The sequence below is a fragment of the Ochotona princeps genome, chromosome 18 (assembly GCF_030435755.1).
Source record: "Ochotona princeps isolate mOchPri1 chromosome 18, mOchPri1.hap1, whole genome shotgun sequence".
NCBI classification, from domain to species: domain Eukaryota; kingdom Metazoa; phylum Chordata; class Mammalia; order Lagomorpha; family Ochotonidae; genus Ochotona; species Ochotona princeps.
The window spans coordinates 43,600,899-43,624,055 of record NC_080849.1 but is presented as its reverse complement, the minus strand read 5'-3'; the positions used below and the strand labels follow the sequence as shown (position 1 = coordinate 43,624,055).

At 42.9% G+C, this 23,157-nt stretch overlaps 1 protein-coding gene across 4 annotated transcripts in view; it reads right to left on the bottom strand.

The window, feature by feature from the left end:
* The window catches only part of SMCHD1 (structural maintenance of chromosomes flexible hinge domain containing 1), a 140,872-nt gene that overhangs the window by 76,141 nt on the left and 41,574 nt on the right, over window positions 1-23,157 (bottom strand). For all 4 annotated transcript variants that reach the window (XM_058677105.1, XM_058677106.1, XM_058677103.1 and 1 more), the window contains exons 15-21: window positions 21,529-21,635; window positions 20,652-20,734; window positions 20,373-20,486; window positions 12,060-12,137; window positions 11,861-11,980; window positions 10,025-10,169; window positions 6,327-6,423 (exon numbers count right to left, since the gene is read on the bottom strand). In XM_058677105.1, the coding sequence (XP_058533088.1) occupies window positions 6,327-6,423; window positions 10,025-10,169; window positions 11,861-11,980; window positions 12,060-12,137; window positions 20,373-20,486; window positions 20,652-20,734; window positions 21,529-21,635 (744 nt within the window). The remainder of the gene's footprint in view (window positions 1-6,326; window positions 6,424-10,024; window positions 10,170-11,860; window positions 11,981-12,059; window positions 12,138-20,372; window positions 20,487-20,651; window positions 20,735-21,528; window positions 21,636-23,157) is intronic.

Below are 23,157 nucleotides of genomic sequence, written 5' to 3'. Positions count from 1 at the left end.
ACACAAATAGGGCGTAACTTCTATACAATTATCAGCATCAAATAGGCATGACAAAAAAAAATTGACTGGGAAAATAGTAACAAACAAACCAACAAACCCTAAACTTCCCTAAACACAATGAGGTTTTCTAGCCTGAAACCTGGAACAGAAAAATAACATTGGAATATTGGAATAAAGTCTATAGTTCTGTGCACAGTATTTGATTGATGTGAACTTCTTTTTAAGCTAAATATGTGTATGTGAGGTGCTACAAAATCTTAATGAAGGAACCTTCCCTCTCTATACTATCTTCAAATTTATGTGAAAATCCAAAATTATTTCCTTTTTTTAAAAAATTTATTTTATTGTATTGTTGTTGACAATCTTTACATAGTTAATTACGGTTAAAAAAAAAAGGTTCAGGGGGTATAGGGAAGTGGGTAGGACTATTATGTCCATATTGTTTCCATCGTGTATCTGAGGTAAAGGGGGATATTGAGGGAGAAGCCCCACCCGATTTCCCGCCCACACCAAGTCCCGGATGTGGGGCATGCTCTGAAATACTTGCTCAAGTGGTTTTAATAGTTCTCCAGTTATGAATCACTGCCATTTTCGCTAGAAGAGGTCATCCACTGATTGATATGGTCCATCATAAAGTCTCCGTTTGTCCCATTTTTCGCTGCCAACATATAGCAGGATATTGTTTTGCCTGACATGATGATGGTTCAGGAGACTGGTCATATTAGGCAGGGGCATAATATTAACTAGCACTCTAGAACCTTATCCTGGGGTGGATTCTGTGCAGGATGTGTGGGCCACACCCTGTAGAAAGTTTAGCCCCACTAAAAAGTTTGGGTGGTTATGGACTAAAAACCTAAAAGTTTGGGTGGTTATGGACTAAGCTAGGTGTGACCAAGGAGCCTGCCATCAATCACAGTTAAAGGGATCCGCCATAGACTGGACTGGGCAAGGCAGCAGCACCCAAATGTGCATCCTGAATAGGCTGTGGGGTGGGCCGGGCTGCAACATTCACCAGCTCATACAAGGCCAAATGGGAGGCCAGAGTACACCGGGCACTGGCCTAAAAACCAATGGCATGTATGTAAACTGGGTTTGGGAGTGGATCAAGTGGAGGTACTTGGGAAACTCCCCTGGCGAGTCATAGCTCTCGCTGGTGAACACGTCGTCCAGATCTGGGGGGTCGGACAAGCAGGGCATAGTAGCTCCAAAATGTGTAAATTGGTAATGGAATGGAATGTACTGGGCAGGACTGAGCAAACCTTTGTCTACAAGCAAAACTAGAAACCAGCATGGAACACAGGTCATACCGAGCTAGGCTCTTGCACCTACTGGTCCTCACAGCAACCATGGGCAGGTGCATGATTTATGGCTAGGAACAGGCCCAATCGGGGAGGTAAGGGGATACCCTAACTGGGTTGAGGTTCCCACCAAGGGGCACATGTGCTAGAATTGGAGCTGCGTTCTATCTAGGAAACAGTTGCAGTCACCCGAGGCACTAGTGTGGGCTGGGATTGGATGCACCAGGCCAGTTCAGACCCCAACACCATCTGGTGTCATGGAGAACCAGAGGGTAGATGCGGGACTGACTAGGCTGGGTCTTAACCCCCTACTGAGCCATGCGTGAGCTGTATGTGGGTATGGACGAACCATGGCTTGGCTGAAACATCCAACAACAAGAACCAGAATGGGGTGAAAGCCAGCCAAGAAAAGCCACTGTTCCTGCTAGGACAGGAGATGAACTGAGTAGGGCTGGCTCATGGACCCCCTGGTATGTGCAAAATCTGGCATTGGGAGAGGTTCTGATGGAGGAGCCTGGGCAACTCCTCTGGCAGGACACAGTCCCTTAAGGTAAGCACAAGAAGCATGATAGGAAACAGCCCAGAATAGGCCATGGAAAGTTTCCCACTGGCATACATTTGGCATGGGTCAGGGGCTGACCAGGCTGAAACAGTTCATGTCATCCACTGGCAAATCAGAACACCAGAACAGAGTATGGATCGAGCCAGCTTTGGGCACAACAAAAACCAGTGCACAATATGGAATGCCAGGGTGAGGTTGCCTGTACTTGATGTGATTGCAGCACCCAACCAGCACACACGAGATCCAGGAAGGGAGGGGCAGAGCTGGCGGGGGGGGATTAAGGGGCTGGTTCCCTCGCTGGACAGCTACTCCCACTGGAGAGCTTGGGCTGGGAAGAGGACAGACCAGACTAAGCAAGGTGGCAATACCTGTGCGCTGCATGTGGACTAGATCAGGGAAAAGCCAGGCTGGGCCGATTATTCCTACTGATGCAATCTACAATTAGAGTGGGTGAGGGTTGTTTGAGCTTAGCCACAGCATCAGATGGCAGAAGCTGGCACTGGGGGCTAATTCTCTCAAGTCAAACCACAGAACCACTCAAAGAGTGCATAAACCGGGATTGAGAGAGACCTGGGAGGGAAATAGTGGGTTCCTTCCTCTTGGGTCACTGCTCTCGTAGGAGGGCATGAAAACTAGGACGGGGGCTGGGGTGGCTAGATAGAGAGGCACTCAACAACATCTGTGAGGGCTGGATGGTTGAGTTGGTTAGATGGAACTAAGCTTTAATACCCATTGACAAGTACAAGAGCCGAATGGGATGTGGGACAAACTGGACTAGTCTGCTATACATACTGGCAAACCAGGGTAGTGGGTGGGCCTGGTGGGGGTTATTGTGGGTCGCCCCGACTAGGCTGCAGCTCCCACTGGTTGATGTGAGGGTTGAGTACGTGCTGGGCAGAACCAGGCTGGACTGCAACACCCATTGGCTCCAGAGCAACTCGGGACTGAAAACAAAACCAACCCAGCAATTGCAACCACCAGCTAATCAGAGCAATGGACTGTGCCAGGCCCTGTGCTTGCTAGAACATACAAGAATCTGGTCTGGAAATACCTCAAAGTTTCTTTGGGGATCTCCCCAATTGAACTGCTGGACTTAGAACCCTAGCCAAGAAAAGACAGAAGACAGAACAAGTCAATCACCCACCTCAGCTATATGTTGGCAGCGAAATACTGGGCAAACAGAGACTCTATGATGGACTATGTCAATCAGTGTATTCTTCAGAGACCTCATCGTGCTTGGAGTGGCGAAACTGGCAGTGATTCATAACTGGTGAACTATTAAAAACACTTGAGCAAGGATCTCAGAGCATGCCCCACAGCCGGGACTTGGGGTGGGTGCGAAACTGGGTGGGGCATTTCCCTCAATACTCCCCCTTTACCTCAGAAACAAGAAGGAAACAATATGGACATAATAGTCCTACCCACTTCTCTATAGCCCCTGAACCTTTTTACTGTAATTAACTATGTAAAGATTGTCCAAAATATAATTAAAAAGAATTTTAAAAAGATAAAGAAAAACAAACAAAAAGACTGCAGGGAGGGACCGATGTGGTAGCCTAGTGGCTAAAGTTCTCGCCTTGCACCAGGATCCCATATGGGTGCTGGTTCTAATCCCAGCGGTCCCGCTTCCCATCCAGCTCCTTTCCTGTGCCCTGAGAAAGCAGTCGAACATGACCCAAGGCCTTGGGACCCTGCACCTTCGTGGGAGACCTGGAAGAAACTCCTGGCTCCTGATCGGCTCAGCTCCAGCCATTGCCACCACTTGGGCCGTCAGCAGATGCAAGATTTTCCTGTCTCTCCTCCTCTCTATACATCTGACTTTCCAATAAAAATAATTTAAAAAACAAACAAACAAACAAAAAAGACTTCAGGAACAACAGTGACCTGAGCAGGAAGCAAACTCACTGAGCTCAGTTCACTGCACTGATCCTGCAGGGATAATGAGACCCACTTTGGCATCGTATGAGTCGAAATAGGTCCATGTGGCCCGCAGACCTAACGGATAACAGGTTCCAGCTAGATCAACACCACGTAAATAAATAAAAACACAACCTAACTATACTGGGTACCTAGTGTCTCCCTAATCCTAGGCACTGCTCTAGTAGGAAGTGGGAGAAAGCTTGTGGAGATAACTGGGAAGCCTCAGCCAGGGATCACAGGAATTGGAGAGTGGTGAGCCAGGAACTGGGGCTACAGAGACCAGGTGGAAGTCAGGATCTGGAACTAGCTGGAGGGAGAGGTACAAGTGATTGCAAACAAAGGGATGTGTGCTAACCACAATAAGTAAAATCAAACTGCAGACCTGTGGGTGACACAGCTTAGAAACCTGCCCCAAGGAGAAGACTCTGCTAACCAGAAGTACAATGATCAAGAGCAAAAGAAGAGACAGAGGCACAATGAATACTGAACATCCCCCTGCAAAGGAGCATAACCCTATGCCAACCTCAGAGTTAACTGAGGAAACATCGAGAAAATGGGGAACACAGAATTCAAAACACTTGTTATAAATCTTTTTATCAAAAACGAGAAGCATGGAGAACAGGAGTTCAGAGAATTTATAGAATATGTCACAAAGAAAATGAATCAAATGAAAGCTGAAATCAGAAATTAAGAATACAGTGGAGTTAATTAAAAGTACAAAAAAAATTAAAAGTACAGTGGAGAGTCTCCAAAATAGAATGAAGGAAGCAGAAAAAAGAATCTCTAACCAGAAGATACAAAAAACAAACAAAAATAAGCAGCTTGAAACAATCAAAAAGCTGGAAGCAGAGCTTGATCAGGCCAAAAAAAAGTATTCAATAATTGAAAGACACTACTAAAAGGCCAAATATAAGACTTAAGGGAGTCCCAGAAGGTGCAAAAGGAGAATCTGGGATTAAACATGTATTTAATGAAAATAATAAGGGAAAATTTCCCTAATCTAGAGAAAGAATTGGGAAACAAGATCCAGGAGGGGCAGAGCACTCCCAACAGGCTTGACCAACAGCGATCCTTACCATGACACATTATAATGAAGATCCTTAAATGTGCACGTGAGAAAAATCAACTGACAGACAGAGGAATGGCAATTAAACTCACAGGAGATCTGTCACAGGAAACTACAGGCAAGAAGAATAGAGCAACATATTCCAGATTCTAAAAGCAAAAAATTGTTGGCCTAGGATAATGTACCCAGCAAAGCTTTCCTTTGTCTTTGAAAATGAAATAAAATTCTTCCACAGCAAAGAAAAGTTCAAACAATATGCCTCTTCAAGCCTGCCCTACAAAGGACATTCAGAGATGTTCTCTTGACAGAGAAGAGAAATAGCACACAACAAAACCAAAGGCAAATGTGAAGAGCATGTCAGCAAAATAACAACTAAAGACCATTGCTAAAATGACAGGAAAAAATTACCACTCATTCATATTAACCCTGAATGTAAATGGTTTAAACTCATCAATCAAATATAAACTAGTACACAGGATTAAAAAAAAACAAAACCCATCTATTTGTTGCCTGCACAAGAGACGTCTCACCACAAAGATAAGTGGAAACTATATTTCATGGATTTTGATTTTTTTTTGTTTCATCTCTTCAAAATACTTAATTAAAATCTTCACTGACTCACAGATCATACAATAGCATCATTTTCTTCAAGAAGGTTATTGATTGTCTTTTTCATTTCTTTAGCGAAACATTAGTCATTCAGTAGCATGTTATTTACCTTCATAGCGTTTTCAATTTTTTTTCTGCCTATTGATTTTGTTTTGTGGCTTTTCATTTAAGGGGATGTCCAGAAACTGTGTAATGGAGACTATAATATCCAGATGTGAGGATACAATGCAGTATGCATCTCTACTTCCAGATCAAAGATGGACTCCCAATGTAAGTGTTAACTATATTTTGATAATAGCATGCTGGACTCTTTGCCATTGTCCATGCCTGCAACGATGGACCTATAACTGCTTATGAAGAACTATACTATAGTAATAAGAGAACTCAGTGTGTTTGTTGGGGGGAGTGGTTTTGGAGCAGGTTAAGGGAAACCCAGGGTCCATGGAACTGTATCATAAAATGATAATAATAATAATAAATAAGTAACTTTTTAATAGTATAAATAAATGAGAGGGAAAATATTAAAAATATTTATGGAATATAATGATACAATAAAAACAAAACCAGTAATGTATTGTTATTAGTTATGGTATCCATTTTGGTCACATACTTATGCTGGATAGAAAACAATACCAAATAATACAATATTGAATAATACAATATTGAATTAAAGTTTAAATGTGAAAAGGCTGGGATAAAAATGAAAGCAGTTTAAAAATTCATAAACATGTAAGCAACAATAGAGAATGTATCACTTTTTCTTAGAAAATTTGGGGAGCCAGATGCAAGAAACCAACAGCTGTGGCACATTCAACAAGGTACTTTTAAATTTCAAATTTCAGGCATCCTAACATTTACACACTATGCTTACCTTGCCTTGACAAGAGTTTACAAGTCCCTTAGCTGTGACACCTCGTATCACACAATTTGGTCCTTTGGTTATTTCTTCATAATGTAAAGATAAACCACTGGAAAAAAAATTAACTTTTAATTTCCTCTGTAGGAACTACAAAAATCCACAAATGTGCTTTGTTTCCTTATGTGCTACTAGAATTAATTCGTTTTTATTATAAAACATTTTTGCTTAAATAAGAAATAATAAAATAGAAGCAAATCCTCATACATTTTTCCTATAAAAACTGATCCACCAAATATTAACAAGAGATCCTGAGGTAAGGAGGTAGAAGGCGCAGTTGGGGCAACTTGGGGGTGGTTCCTGTTATCTGCACAAAGTTTAGGTATTGCTTACAGCTCTGCAGATACATAGCCCCTTACCTAGACCAGGTTACACCAGTTTAGCAGGAAAATGCTGACCTCAAATTGACCCAAGGCTCATTATATGCACATTGTAATACATTAGCATGCTAAATGAGGCACATATATACCCATCACCTTAACCATATACAAAAACACCACACAAGGAGTAAAAAGTCTGATTAGGAAGGGAAGAATCTTGTACCTACTTTCCAGAAGGACCATGACTATTGCCTTCCCTTAATTACAATGTATTTCCCTTTCCATTAAACAACCAATGTAAGACAAAAATTCAGCTCATAGCTAGGGTACTCACATCCAAATGAGCCAGTATCTGAGCATGGAGTGTCCCTTTTAGTTTTTAAATAAAATATCTGCAGCTTGCAATTTGCTACTTTTTACTCACTCATGAATTCTCTGTTGTGACAAACTACCTAGGTATCAGGTAGCAAGTGTTTGTCTGACACTCACATTAATTGGCGAAACACTGAAAATGATATACTAGCGGCCAGAGTTATAGTGTACTGGATTAAGCTGCCACATCCAACATTAGCATTCTTTATGGGCATTGGTTCGAGTCACTTGCGTTCCATTTCCAATCCAGCTCCCAGCTAGTGAGTCTGGGAAAAGTAGCAGAGGGTGATCCTTGCACCCAAGTGGGAGACCTAAACAGAGTGTCAGTTTCCTGGATTCAGCCCAGCTCATGCCTGGAGTTTGTGGCCATTTAGGAGTAGACAGAAGAACTCTGCTTCTTTCTCCCTTTCAGCAATTCTAGTTTTCAAATAAACAAATAATTTTTTGAAAGATTTATCTGTATTGTAAAGGCAGATAAAATACAAAAGATCTTCTGTCCTCTTGTTCACTCCCCAAGTGACTACAACAACTGGAGCTGAGCCGATCCGAAGCCAGAAGCCAGGAGCTTCCTCCAGGTCTCCCACACGGGTGCAGGGTCCCAGGCTTTGGGCCGCCCTCGACTGCTTTCCCAAGCCACAAGCAGGGAGCTGGATGGGAAGTAGAGTTGCCGGGATTAGAACTGGCGACCATATGGGATCCCAGTGCTTGCAAAGCAAGGATTTTACCCACTAGGCTATCATGCCAGGCCTACAAGTAAATCTTTAAAAAATAATATATTAGATTATAAAATTTAAAGTGAACATCCTGAATTAGTAAATACACAAGGTAGGAAATAGTCCAGTAAGAAAATTACCACGGGCCCGGCAGCGTGGCCTAGCGGCTAAAGTCCTCACCTTGAACGCCCCGGGTTCCCACATGGGCACCGGTTCTAATCCCGGCAGCTCCACTTCCCATCCAGCTCCCTGCTTGTGGCCTGGGAAAGCAGTCGAGGACGGCCCAAGGATTTGGGACACTGTACCCGCGTGGGAGACCCGGAAGAGGTTCCAGGTTCCCGGCTTCGGATCGGTGCACATCGGCCCGTTGCAGCTCACTTGGGGAGTGAATCATCGGATGGAAGATCTTCCTCTCTGTCTCTCCTCCTCTGTGTATATCTGACTTTGTAATAAAAATAAATCTTGGGCCCAGCAGCGTGGTCTAGCGGCTAAAGTCCTCGCCTTGAAAGCCCCGGGATCCCATATGGGCGCCGGTTCTAATCCCGGCAGCTCCACTTCCCATCCAGCTCCCTGCTTGTGGCCTGGGAAAGCAGTCGAGGACGGCCCAATGCTTTGGGACACTGCACCCACGTGGGAGACCCGGAAGAGGTTCCAGGTTCCCGGCATCGGATCGGCGCGCATCGGCCCGTTGCGGCTCACTTGGGGAGTGAATCATCGGACGGAAGATCTTCCTCTCTGTCTCTCCTCCTCTGTGTATATCTGGCTGCAATAAAATGAATAAATCTTTAAAAAAAAAAAAAATAAATAAATCTTTAAAAAAAAAAAAAGAAAATTAACAAATATGTCAGGCTTAACAATAGCCTCACCCTTTGAAATCTTTCATCCAGTAGGATTTCAAGAAAATTTTAGCACATACTAAATGAAACTACAATTTTAGAAAAAGTCCGGATACTGAAAGTAAAGCCTTATGATACTGTAAACTGCAAATCTCTTAATAGTTGTACATATTATTGGAATATTTAAAGGGCCAAGAACTAGTTCTTCTTAATGAAATTTACAAAAGGTAACACCCTACAGCCTCTGCTTATTAGAATAATACAGGACTCTCTTCAACTGTCAGCTGACTCCAATTTGCCAGTCCTCCTTCAGTCATAAAGATACTACACTGGAGCAACTTTACTTCAACGCATGAATGAATATGGGTTATATTCACTCACCCATAGAAGATATTTAGATTTCCTTTTGTCTTTACAAAGTAGAGCTGCCTGTGATCACATGCTTATTTAATAACAAAACTTTCCTATCTTTTTGCAAAGCATTCTCATGAGAAGTAGTTTGGTATTTTCTTCTCCAATTACAGAAGAAAAACAAAGGGGAAGCCGTGGGTAAAGAAATCTCAGAAAGTGTACGAACACAGAAACAACCAGTCTAGGTACAAATGGTGACTAAAGCAGTGAACTGTCTGCATGCGTGATTCCAGCTACCTGCTAAGGCCGACCCTGGGAAGTAGCAGGCCCTGGTGTCCCCACCACGCCACGCAGGCCTGAACTGAATTCCTGCATCCCAGCTTAGTCCATTGTAACAAGACAAGGCACTCAAAAAGTGGGCTCAAAACAAGCAAATCCGACACCCAATAAAGAAGGAGATATAGTTAGTATTTACACAAACACTTGTACAGAAGAAACAATCCATGTTCTTGAGATAGATTAACAATTTTTTCTTCGGCACCTCAAAAGTGATGAGAAAAAACATCTTCAACAGTCACACTGAACTATTTTTAAATTCAACCCAATCACATTTCCTAAGAGAGCATGCAGCAACAACAAATTTTAAGGAAGGCTTTGAAATATCCAAAAAAAACATAAAACTTTACTGTTATATGCTCCAACAACCTCCAAATAAATGATTCCTGCATGCCAAAAATCTAGTAATACCACAAAGTTTAAATGGCAACAAAATACATTCTATGTAAATTATTCAGAGACACACCATACTTACAAAAGGAAATGGACTCAGACTCAAGAACCTAATGGATTACCAATAAGTTTAGTCAAAAAAGGAACTTCAGTGAAGCAATCCACAGATGGCCTGGCAGTGAAAGAAACTGGCTCGAGCTAAATAAATCTCTCAGATGTCATAAAATTCACTATGCATTTTAAACAATCATAAAGTGATCAACCACACGCAAACATTAGCTTATAAAACAGAGCGACTGCATAGTAAACAGGAAGGCTGGCCTTCGAATTACCTTGCTTCAAGAACTGGCTGAATATCATTTACTAGTTGACTGGTATGACCAAATTCATCCTGAAATTCCAGAGGGATATTGAATGGAACTCCAACACGTAAAGGATGATCCAGAGGACCAAAGGAGAACTTCTCTGGCTTACCCTCTTCAAGAAAAGGAAACACACGTTAACTGGTCAGAAAACTCTCTCAAGATCAACAACAGATCCCACACATACACGGTAAATTAAAGATGGCATTTCACATTTGTGAAAAACATTTAAATATTTATAACCCACACAGGAAAAGATTCTTTTCATATCGTAAAATAAAATTATATTCTACAGGCATTGGCAAATCTATAACTGAACTAAAAAATCATTACATTATAACACATAACTTTATCCCAGGAAAAACTCTCAAGGCAAAATACAATACTCAATAGGTATAAAAGAATATATCTGATATAAAGTTAAATATCTAGTACAGTTTTAGCCATTATTAGGGAGCTTATTATACATATAAATTCTGTGAGATGAAGAGAACATTATCATGCTCTTAGAATTTTATCTATACATCGCAATAAAAAATTGCAATGTTACAATTAATTAAAACTTAAAATCGGGCCCAGTGCTGTAGCCTAGCAGTTAAAGTCCTCTCCTTGAACGTACCAGGATCCCCAATAGGCACTGGTTCTAATCCCAGCAGTCCCACTTTCCATCCAGCTCCCTGCTTCTGGCCTGACAAAACAGTCGAGCATGGCCCAAAGCTTTGGGACCCTGTACCCACACGGGAGACCCAAAAGAGGTCCGTGGCTTCAAACTGAATCAATTCCAAATGTTGTGGCCACTTGGGGAATGAACCAGGGAACGAAGGAGCCTTCTCCCTATAAATCTGTCCTTCCAATAAAAAAAAAAAAAGAAATACAAGAACCCCAAATAACCAAATCTATCTAAATAAAAGCAAAGCTGGAAAAATCATAATACCAGATATTAAGATGTACTACAACACAGTGGCAATCAAAACAGCCTGGTACTAGTATAAAAACAGGAAAGACAGTACATGGAACAGAATAGAAAGCTCAGAAATTACCCTGCACAACAGCCAACTCATCCTTGACAGGAGACTGAAAACAACTTAGGAGGAGGCATAGCCTGCTCAGCAAATGTTAGGAAAATTGGATACCAGCTTGAGAATCAAGAAACCTAACTGCATATGCCTTACACAAAGATAACTCTAAATAGACCAAGGATCTAAACCCACACCCAGACACCATTAAATTACTAGAGGAAGACATAGGAAACATGTGCAAAGAACAGGTGTGGGCAAAGACTTCTTAGAAAAAGACATCAGAAGTCCAAATAGTTAACGTAAAAATAAACAGATGGGACTACATCAAAGACACTTCTATATAGCAAGAAAAAGAAAAATGATAAATCGAGTGAGGAAGCAACCTACAGAATGGACGAAAATCACACACCACACAACAGACAGGGGACTAATACCCAAGATCTACAAAGAACTTATAAAACTCAACAACAGCAAGAAAAACAGTGCTGTTAAGAAATGGACAAAGGACATGAAGCGAAATGTAAATAAACACCATAAGGAGGTTCCACCTAACTCCACTGAGAACAGCCTACATACAGAAATCAACAAACCAGTGCTGGGGAGGAAGTGGGGGCCAGGTACCCTAAGTCGCTGCAGGGGAGAATGTGAACTAGTACCACCAGCACGAACATCAGCACGGAGACTGCCGAGAACCGATCTGACATACATCCTCCATTAAATCATCTACCGCTCTCCTCTTGATTTAAAATGTCATCAGAGGCACATACAATTGGGTATTAATGCTTACCTTTCACAGAAAATTTAATTACTTTAGATGGTAGTGGTCTTCCTGCATAAGTATCTGCATTACTCTCATTCAATACAACTTGTAATTTCAATGTATAATTCCCCAGCTTTTGAATATTTTCTGGATAAATTAAAAAGAAATTAAAAATCAAATCAACATCATACTGATACATCTTTAAACATTTGGAATGATCACTCACCCATTTTTTTAAACCAGTAAGGCCATTTTCCTCCATGTTGACTTATATGCGAAATGATTTCCTTACTTCCACTAGAAGCTGAATAAAAGGAAAAAGAAACAATACACTCTTGAGTAACAGCACAGATCAGAAATATGAAATATCACAATGACATCAATAAATCTTCATTTGGTATACATTTTAAAAACGGTTTTACAGTTATAAATGTGGATCCACTGTCCCAGGTGGGATGCTGGGCATAAGCTCTCTGCTTAGGCCTGAGAGAGCAGTGGAGGATGGCTCGAGGCCTTGGGCCTCTGTGTAACTATGGGAGACCTGGAGGAAGCTCCTGCATCCTCGCTTCCAATCACCTCAGCTCTAGCTGCTGCAGCCTTTTGTGGAGTGAACCAGCGAACAGAAGCACTCTGTCTTTTCTCTGTAAGTAGGCTTTCAAATAAAAGTAAAGTAAATCTTCAAAAGAAGACATAATGGTATCCTGTTCAAGTGAACAGCAGTAATTAGTGTTTACTCGTTCATTTCAGCAAAATCCTATATTGCTTTGTTCTTTTTTATAAGCACAGATATATTTTATTATTTCTTAAAGAATTACTTATTTAAAAGGCAGGGGCAGAGAGATCTTCCATGCACTGGTTTATTCCCCCAAATGGCTGCAACAGCCAGGTGTTGATGATGCTAAAGCTAGGAGCCAGGAGCTCCACACAGGTCTCCGACAAGGGTAGCCCCAAGTACAGGGGACGTCCTTGACTGCCTTCCTACTTGCATTATTAAGAAGCTTCGTTACAAGTGAAGCAACCAGGACTATCACTCTGAAATGAAAGTTGCACTGTTAACAAAACAGGCTCAGACATTTTAAAAAAAAACATTTTCAGTTTACATATTGAAAAGGTAACAGACAGATCTCTCAAATTGTTAGTTCCCTCCAAAAATGATGGCAACTGCTAGGGCTGGGTCAAGCTAAAGCTGGGAGTCAGAACCCCAACTATTTGGGCTATCATCTCCTGCTTGGTAAGACACACACTGGCAGGAAGCTCTAGAAATAGAAGTGGAATGGAAAAGGGCCAATAGTTGAACCAAGGTACCAGCCAGCAGACATATATTTGTAAAATCTTTCCCATTAGGAAATATGCTTAACAAACTAACATCCAACTTCCTTTGATATGAAAAACCACTTTCCTTAAAGTTTTCTTCAAACATAAACCTAATCTCCAATATCTACTGTTAGGAGAAAAAGGCCAGGAGCACACAGGAGAGGATTTCAAAAGACAGGAGGGACAGTTGGAGTTCAGAAAAGAATTAAAAACACAAACTTTATTTCTCAACTTGAGCTCAACTTTATTTCTCTATTGAGTTCAAGACACTTCTGTAAGTGACACCAACCCTAGGCCATTTTAAGCCCATACATGAAGAACTATCTGTCAATGCATTCCCTTTCGCATTCAGTGAAGAGAACAAAAATGGATGCCCCTTAATGTTTTTTAAGATTAGAAAACAAAAAGAAGTCAGAAAGGATCAACTCAGAAATGCAAGATGCTTCATGTTCTATAGAAATTCTTGCAAAACTCTCCTCATTTGGGCCCATCACAGCCAGACGGACTAACCCTCCTCTTTCAAATCCCAAAATCCCATATGGATGCGGTTCACGTCCGAGCTGCTCCACTTCTCAGAGCTGGAAAACTTTCTCAAAACACTCTCTCAATTAATTAGCAGACAGCGAGTGGACAAACTGCCTTAAGCATCGCAGATACTTCCTGCCTTGCCTCTAGTCCTCTACTCCCACCTGCTGGGAACCACTGTTTTCACTGCACTTGGTCTTTAATCATGCTGCAAAAGTCAAGCTTCATCAAACTTATCTAAAATCTACTTGGGAAGGAAAAATTGGATGGAAGATGTCTTTCTCACTCTTTCTTTTCACTGTAATTCTGCCCCCTTTTTTTTTAAAAAGCTTTATTTATTTTAATTGAAAAGTCAGATATACAGAGAAGAGAGATAGAGGAAGATCATCCATCCAGTGATTCACTCCCCAAGTGGCCACAATGGCCAGAGCTGCATCGATCAGAAGCCAGGAGCCCAGAGCCTCCACTGGGTCCCCACACAGGTGGAGGGTCCCAAAAGCTTTGGGTCACCCTTAGCTGTTTTCCCAGGCCACAAACAGGGAACTAGATGGGAAGCAGGGCCGCTAGGACAGGAACTGATAGCCATATGGGATCCCAACACTTGCAAGGCAAGGACTTTAGTTGCTATGCTACTGTGCCGAGCCCTATATCCATGCTTTTTAAAGAAAAAAATATGTCTTGGGGAGTGGCTTGATGGTTCAATTAACTAATCATCCCCTCACAAGTGCTGGAATCCTACAGGGGCACCAGTTTGTGTTCTCGCTGCTCTGCTTCCCATCTAGCTCCCAGCTTGTGGCCTAGGAAAATAGCAAAAGACTGCCTAAAGTCTTGGGCCCCTGCACCTGCCCCTGCCCCTGCACATATGGGATCCCACAGGGGCACTGGTTTCTGACCCTGTTACTCCACTTCCCATCCAGCTCCTTGCTTGTGGCCTGAGAGAGCAGTTGAAGATGGCCCAAAGCCTTAGGACCTTGAACTTGCATGGAAGACCCAGAAGAAACTCCTGACTCCTGGCTTCAGATCAGCTCAGATAGGGATCAGCTTGGCTCTGGCCACGTGGCCACTTGGGAGACTGAATCAGAGGACAGAAGATCTTGCTCTCTGTCTCTCCTTCTCTGTATATCTGCCTTTCCAATAAAAATAAACAATTCCTTTTTTTAAAAAAAGTAAATACATCTTTCCAATAAAAATCTTTTTCTGTTAGATTTATTTATTTTTATTGGAAACTTAGAGATACACAGAGGAGGAGAGACAGAACAAGATCTTCTGTATGATGATTCACTCCCCAGGTGGCCACAACAGGCGGAGCTGCATCAGTCTGAAGCCAGGAACTCGGGACCCCTTCTGGGTCTCCCACAAGGGTGCAGGGTTCCAAGGCCTTGGGTCAGCTTGACTGCTTTCCCAGGAAAGAAGCAGGGAGCTGGATGGGAAGCAGGACCACCGGGATTAGAACCAGCACTCGTGGTTCGGGCTTGGGTTTGGGGGCAACTGCCGCTCCTCACAGTGTGGCCGCTGTGGGGGGTGCCCCTGCCGGGTCGGACCCAATGCTGGGGGCTCACGCCAAAGACACTGCCGCAAGGCAGTGAACGAGTCCTCGGCCTCACCCAGGACCCAAGAGAGCTCTTTCCTCAGGGTAAGTGCGCCATGAGGGAACTTGGGAGCTGGCTTAAAATTCCTAGCTCCACCCAGCTGCTAATATCTGGCAGCTAGGTGAGTTTGGGAGGGGTTTGGGCTTGGGTTTGGGGGGCAACTGCCGCTCCTCACAGTGTGGCGGCTGTGGGGGGTGCCCCTGCCGGGTCGGACCCAATGCTGGGGGCTCACGCCAAAGACACTGCCGCAAGGCAGTGAACGAGTCCTCAGCCTCACCCAGGCTGTGCCTGCTGGCCGCCCGGCCGGGGAGCTCTGGGGTAATGGATGTCCGAATCGCTGCTTAGATAGCTCTAGGGTGACCCCACTGTTTCTGGGTTCTGAGTCAATCCTAAAGATTCCCAATGCCAGTAACTCTTCTTTTGGAGAACTTCTAATCACTCAATAATGCTGAGCTTTGAACACCTATAATGCAAAAGATAAGCCCCGGATTGTCTAGTAGGATATCTTTTTGCCTGACATGATGATGGTTCAGGAGACTGGTCACATTAGGCAGGTCCATAATTTTAACTAGCACTCTAGAGCCTTATCCTGGGGTGGACTCTGTGCAGGATGTGTGGGCCACACCCTGTAGAAAGTTTAGCCCCACTGGTAAACCTAAAGTTTGGGTGGTTGTGGACTAAGCTAGGTGTGACCAAGGAGCCTGCCATCAATCACAGGTAAAGGGATCTGCCATAGACTGGACTGGGCAAGGCAGCAGCACCCAAATGTGCATCCTGAATAGGCTGTGGGGTGGGCCGGGCTGCAACATTCACCAGCTCATACAAGGCCAAATGGGAGGCCAGAGTACACCGGGCACTGGCCTAAAAACCAATGGCATGTATGTAAACTGGGTTTGGGAGTGGATCAAGTGGAGGTACTTGGGAAACTCCCCTGGCGAGTCATAGCTCTCGCTGGTGAACACGTCGTCCAGATCTGGGGGGTCGGACAAGCAGGGCATAGTAGCTCCAAAATGTGTAAATTGGTAATGGAACGGAATGTACTGGGCAGGACTGAGCAAACCTTTGTCTACAAGCAAAACTAGAAACCAGCATGGAACACAGGTCATACCGAGCTAGGCTCTTGCACCTACTGGTCCTCAGAGCAACCACGGGCAGGTGCATGATTTACAGCTAGGAACAAGCCCAATCGGGGAGGTAAGGGGACACCCTAACTGAGTTGAGGTTCCCACCAAGGGGCACATGTGCTAGAATTGGAGCTGCGTTCTATCTAGGAAACAGTTGCAGTCACCCGAGGCACTAGTGTGGGCTGGGATTGGATGCACCAGGCCAGTTCAGACCCCAACACCATCTGGTGTCATGGAGAACCAGAGGGTAGATGCGGGACTGACTAGGCTGGGTCTTAACCCCCTACTGAGCCATGCGTGAGCTGTATGTGGGTATGGACGAACCATGGCTTGGCTGAAACATCCAACAACAAGAACCAGAATGGGGTGAAAGCCAGCCAGGAAAAGCCACTGTTCCTGCTAGGACAGGAGGTGAACTGAGTTGGGTTGGCTCATGGACCCCCTGGTATGTGCAAAATCTGGCATTGGGAGGGGTTCTGATGGAGGAGCCTGGGCAACTCCTCGGGCAGGACACAGTCCCTTAAGGTAAGCGCAAGAAGCATGATAGGAAACAACCCAGAATAGGCCATGGAAAGTTTCCCACTGGCATACATTCAGCATGGGTCAGGAGCAGACCGGGCTGAATCAGTTCATGTCACCCACTGGCAAATCCGATCACCAGATCAGAGTGTGGGACGAGCCGGGTTTGGTCGCGACAAAACCAGTGCACAATATGGAATGCCAGGGCGTGGTTGCCTGTACTGGACATGAATGCAGCACCCAACCAGCACACGTGAGATCCAGGAAGGAAGGGAGGGGCAGAACTGGCGGGGGGGATTAAGGGGCTGGTTCCCTCGCTGGACAGCTACTCCCACTGGAGAGCTTGGGCTGGGAAGAGGACAGACCAGACTAAGCAAGGTGGCAATACCTGTGCGCTGCATGTGGACTAGATCAGGGAAAAGCCAGGCTGGGCCGATTATTCCTACTGATGCAATCTACAATTAGAGTGGGTGAGGGCTGTTTGGGCATAGCCGCAGAAGCTGGCACTGGGGACTAATTCTGTCAAGTCAAATCACAGAACCACCTAAACAATGCATAAACCGGGATTGAGAGAGACCTGGGAGGGAAATAGTGGGTTCCTTCCTCTTGGGTCACTACTCTCGTAGGAGGGCATGAAAACTAGGACGGGGGCTGGGATGGCTAGATAGAGAGGCACTCAACAACACCCGTGAGGGCTGGATGGTTGAGTTGGTTAGATGGAACTAAGCTTTAATACCCACTGACAAGTGCCAGAGCCAAATGGGATGGGGGACAGACTAGTCTTCTGCTACACATACTGGCAAACCAGGGTAGGGGGCGGGCCTGGTGGGGGTTATTGTGGGTCGCCCCGACTAGGCTGCAGCTCCCACTGGTTTGTGTGAGGGCCGAGTACGTGCTGGGCAGAACCAGACTGGACTGCAACACCCATTGGTTCCAGTGCAACTCGGGACTGAAAACAGAACCAACCCAGCAATTGCAACCACCAGCTGATCGGGGTGATGGACTGTGCCGGGCCCTGTGCTTGCTAGAACATACAAGAAACTAGTCTGGGAATACCTCAAAGTTTCTTTGGAGATCTCCCCAATCGAACTGCTGGACTCAGAACTCTAATCAAGAAAAGACAGAAGACAGAGCAGATCAATCATTCATCTCAGCTATATGCTGGCAGCGAAATATGGGGCAAACGGAGACTTTATGATGGACCATATCAATCAGTGGACGACCTCATCGAGCGAAACTGGCAGCGATTCATAACTGGAGAACTATTAACACCACTCGAGCACATATCTCAGAGCATGCCCCACATCGGGGACTCGGGGTGGGCGGGAAACCGGGTGGGGCTTCTCCCTCAATATTCCCCTTTACCTCAGATACATGATGGAAACAAAATGGACATAATAGTATCACCCACTTCCCTATCCCCCTGAACCTTTTTTTTTTCTTTTTCTTTCTTTAACTGTAATTAACTATGTAAAGATTGTCAACAACAACACAAAAAAAAAAAAATTAAAAAAAAAAAAAAAAAAAAAAGATCCAGCACTCGTATGGGATCCTGGCACATACAAGGCGAGGACTTTAACTGCCAGGCTATTGTGCCAAGACCCCAATAAAAATATTTTTAAAAATTAAAGTCTTTAAAAAAACATGTATTTTCCAAATATGATATAAAAAAAACATTACGTAAATTCCAGTTAATGTATTACTCAATAGTGAAAGACTGAAAGCTTTTCCTCTGAAAGCAGAAGAAAAAAATACCTGCTTTCAGAACTTCTATACAACATAAAGTCAAAATAGAAGTGTAAGTTTTGGAACTTATAAAAAAAAAAAAGTTAAGAGGCACTCATTTTATGAAAAAGTACAGTTAGCCATAGCCAGAGTACGTAAGGGGCCCCTGCATGAATCGCATCCCAGAATAATAAGTGGGGAAAGCAACGAGCAATGCAAGAATGCTACTTAAGGCCAGAATGTACAACAATGGCCCCACTCAGTAGCGATGATTTAATTTGTAAAGTAGTAATAGTCACAGAACAGAATTAGTTGTTTGCATTTGGGGAGAAAGTACAACAGGGAAGTCCAGGGTAAGTTTCAGTGGAATGATGAAAAAATTCTACAGAATTTTTATACTAGCAATGGGTGTAAAACAATGTAAACGTACTTATTGCTAAATACACAAATAGTAAATCTCATGTTATCTTGTTATCTTTACCTTACAACACTCACAAAAAACCTTGTGTAATCATCTATCTTAAAGATAACTGAAGCAAGCAGAGAGGCTACCGACGGATATGAACACGCTATACTACAGGTTTTCAAGGAGGAAGAGGCTGGGCATTTTACCTAGCAGTTACAATACTCCCATGCCACCAAACACCTAGGCTTGTTGTCCCACTAAAGCTCCCGATGTGAACTTTCTGGTAATACAGATCCTGGCAGGCAGCGATGGCTCAGCTCAGCTGCTCCTGCCGCCTGTGTGGGAGAACAGCGCTGCGTTCTTGGCTTCTGGCTTCTACCTGTCCTACCAGGGCCAAGTGGGCATGTGAAGAGTAAGTCAATGGGTGAGAAATCACTCTGCCGCTCAACTTAAACACAAAAGAAAGAAACAAAGAAGTGCATATTGTGGTGGTAGAGAAACCAGAAGTAAAAAAGAGCATGCACTAAAACGACAGTTGGTCAAACTGTTAAAACTGTTTCTTGGGAAGGCCCAAGAAAGCAGTTATTTATTTACATATATACATATATATGTAATCTATAAGTGTAGATATATTATATATTGATTTTATATAATTACATATAACACACATATATTATTGATTAGACTTTTTAAGTGCTAGAAATAAAATACGCACATACTGAATAAAATAGCAAATCCTAATAAATTTATGATCTATGCAAATATGTAGTAATAGAACATGATTTATGCAGTCAAGATTTTAAAAATGGACATAAAAGTCAGCAAAAAGATGCTTAGGTTCAGAAAACAAGAAAATAATGAGAAGTCAGTCAATAGGGAGGGGCATCCTCTCTTCCAGTGAAGACAAGATGAAAGCAGAAACATCTGCCTCCCCACCTTCTGCCTCTCTGCCCACTCTATCCTGGAATGTTTCTCCGATTTCCTCATATTCCAAGTAAACTTTACTTAAACAAAGAAGAAGAATAAAGCAAACTAGAACACTAGTAGAACTAGCAGCTCTTTTCCCTTCACCATAGAAAACAGGTTTATTATTTCTTACCAAACACTTTTGGCCCACAGGCACAGACCCACAGTATTTGAAATATATTTATATATCCAGTTTAGCCCACAGTAAAGTACAAGGAAAAAATCTCAGAGTTAAAAAACAAAGCCCAGCTCCCAACCCCCAAAAATCATCAGTATTTGAATTTCTAATTTATCGATGACCTAGCATTATTATTTAATGACCTAGTAATGATAGGTCATCAATCATTACACAAAGACATTTGCATACTTACTATGTAGTATAACTTTAAGTTCCACCAGTAGTTTCTTAGACCCTCCATGACTTGTTCCTGGAAGTTTCTGCATTGCTTCCCCTTTTTTATTTAGTATTTCAATCCTTAATGCACCTTGTGAATACAAAATTAAAATATCTTCATTATTTTTAAAACATCTACTAATCTTATCAAGTATTCATACTATGTTTTTAACTTTTCATGATTTTTCCATATCAGAAATGAAAAGATAAAAATAAAGTGCCCTTGACATTGAAATGAAAACCAAGCAAAACATACCAATGGGGGTGCCAGCAGGTCTAATTTCATTAGGCAACAATTCATCACCTTCAGGCCAAGTTATTGACAATCTATCAGGAAGCCTGTTAGAAAATGAGCATACTGACATTTCACAAAATGTATAATTGTGGTTTTAAGCAGAAAGATACATTATTAAAATGTAAATATTACCGAATCTGAAATTCTGTAAAATTAATCATCTAAACTTTTTCTCCTTCAACCACTGCTAAGGTTACTAAGTAAGAAAGATAATAAAATATTTTATGTCAAGACAGAATAATATTAGCAACAGTTAACCTAAAGCTTTGTGAGCCAGGATGAAATCACAGAGGAAGTCAACAACGGAATGATAGCACCATTAGCTCTACTAGCAGGAGGATCAAGAGCACAGTTTTACTTTTCTACTTAATTTTCTCTTCCACTTCCAGGTTAAGTCAAAAATTTTTTTCAATGTCTTAATTATAATGCCTTTCATATCAGTAATACTTTAGAGGCTGGTGTTATGGCATAGCAAGCTAATCTTTCACCAGTGACACTGGAGCCCTATCCCGGCTCCTCCACTCCCGAGCCACTTCCCTGTTGATGGTCTGGGAAAGCAGTGGAGGAGGGCCCAGCACCCTAGGCTGCTGAACACACATGGGAGAGCTGGAAGAAGCTCCTGGCTCTAGCTTAGGACCAGCCCAGCCCAGTCCGTTGTAGTCACTTGGAGAGTAAACCAGAAGGAACATCTCTCAGTCTCTCCATGGCCCCTATCTTTATAACTCTTTCAAGTAAGATAAACAAATCTTAAAAAAAAAAACTAGATGGCATTTTCAGTAATGCTTAAGACCACCACAAACGCTCTAATTCTGGTCACGTACACTGACAAGTGCCTTACCTTGCCATTTCATCTTCTACACACTTTTTAACACTTTTTTCAGCAACTGTCCTATCCAGCTTCGCAATTGGCACAGTTCTTACTTCATCATACAATGCCTGAGGTTCCTGAATAAGCAATTTATGACATTTTAAATAAAACCATTTATTTAGCATCAACAAAAACACTACTTTTTTTCAAAAAACTAGAGTTCTTTATCTAATTATCTAAATCGTGTTAGCTATTCTTGTATTGTCCAAATGTTTTTTTTTTTCATTTTTCATATAATGTTCATAGTCCTAAAGACAAGATCCCTCCATTAACAACAAGAGCACGGCAAGGGCAAAAACCACACAACTGGGTCTGGCGCAGCAGCCTAGCGGCTAAAGTCCTTGGTTGCTTATGCCAGGATCGATCTCATATGGGCCCTGGTTCATGTCTCGGTGGTACCACTTTCCGTCCAGCTCCCTCCTTATGGCCTGGGAGAGCAGTCAAAGGCTGCCCAAAGCTTTGGGGATCCTGCACCTGCGTGGGAGACCCAGAGGAGGCTCCAGGCTCCTGACTTTAGATCGACACAGCTCTGGCTGCTGCAACCTCTTGGGGAGTGAATCATGGATGGAAGATCTTCCTCTCTGCCTCTACTCCTCTCTGCATCTCTGATTTTCCAATAAAAATAAACAGACAAATAAATCTTAAAAACCAACCAAACAACCTCCCAACCAAAAAAACCTAAACTAATCAACCAAGAAAAAAATCCCATTAGTTTTGCAGCTACTTATTTTTCAGATAGCATTCTGGCTCCAAAGTTTACCAGTTTGAGGGACATTAGAACAAATGTGCATTCTAGAGCGGGTGTGATAGCTTAACTGGCAAATCTTCCAATTGCAAGCACCAGCATCCCAAATGGGCCCAGGTTCATGTCCTGGCTGCTCCACTTCCCATTCAGTCCCCTGCTTGTGGCCTGGGAAAGCAGTAGAGGATGGCCCAAAGCCTTGGGACCCTGCACCCAGGTGAGACTCAGAAGAGGTTCCTGGCTCCTGGCTTTGGACCTGTCTGGTCCCAGCTTTTGCTGTAGCTTGGGGAATGAACCAGTGGATGGAAAATTTTTGTGTCTTTCCTTCTCTCCATAAAATCAGTCTTATCTATAAAAATAAATTTAAAAATCTTTAAAGAAAGTTCACTCCATAAGACAACTGTGATAATTAGTAATTATATATATACACACTCACACAAAGCGCATATAAATATATAAATATAAATATAAATATAAATATAAATATAAATATAAATATAAATGGCTACTTCAAAAAGTTCATGGAAAATTCATATTAAGAAAAAACTGCAGGAACGTTAAACATTTTACCATAATAAAATAAATTCATCTTTTAATTCCAGGGTTCTATAAAGTTTGTTTTTTGTTTTATTTTATTTTGCAAGGCAGACAGCAACCATCTGCTGGTTCACCCCTCACATATCTGCAATGGTTGGGGCTCCTATAGGCCGAAGCACGGAGCCTAGAATCGATCTGGGTCTCCCTGGGTGGCAGGGACCTACGTGCTTGGCCAGTGCTTACTGTCCCTCGGGGTGCGCATCAGCAAGAGGCAGGAGTTAGAAGCGAAGCCAGGACTCAGACCCAGGCAGTCTGATACA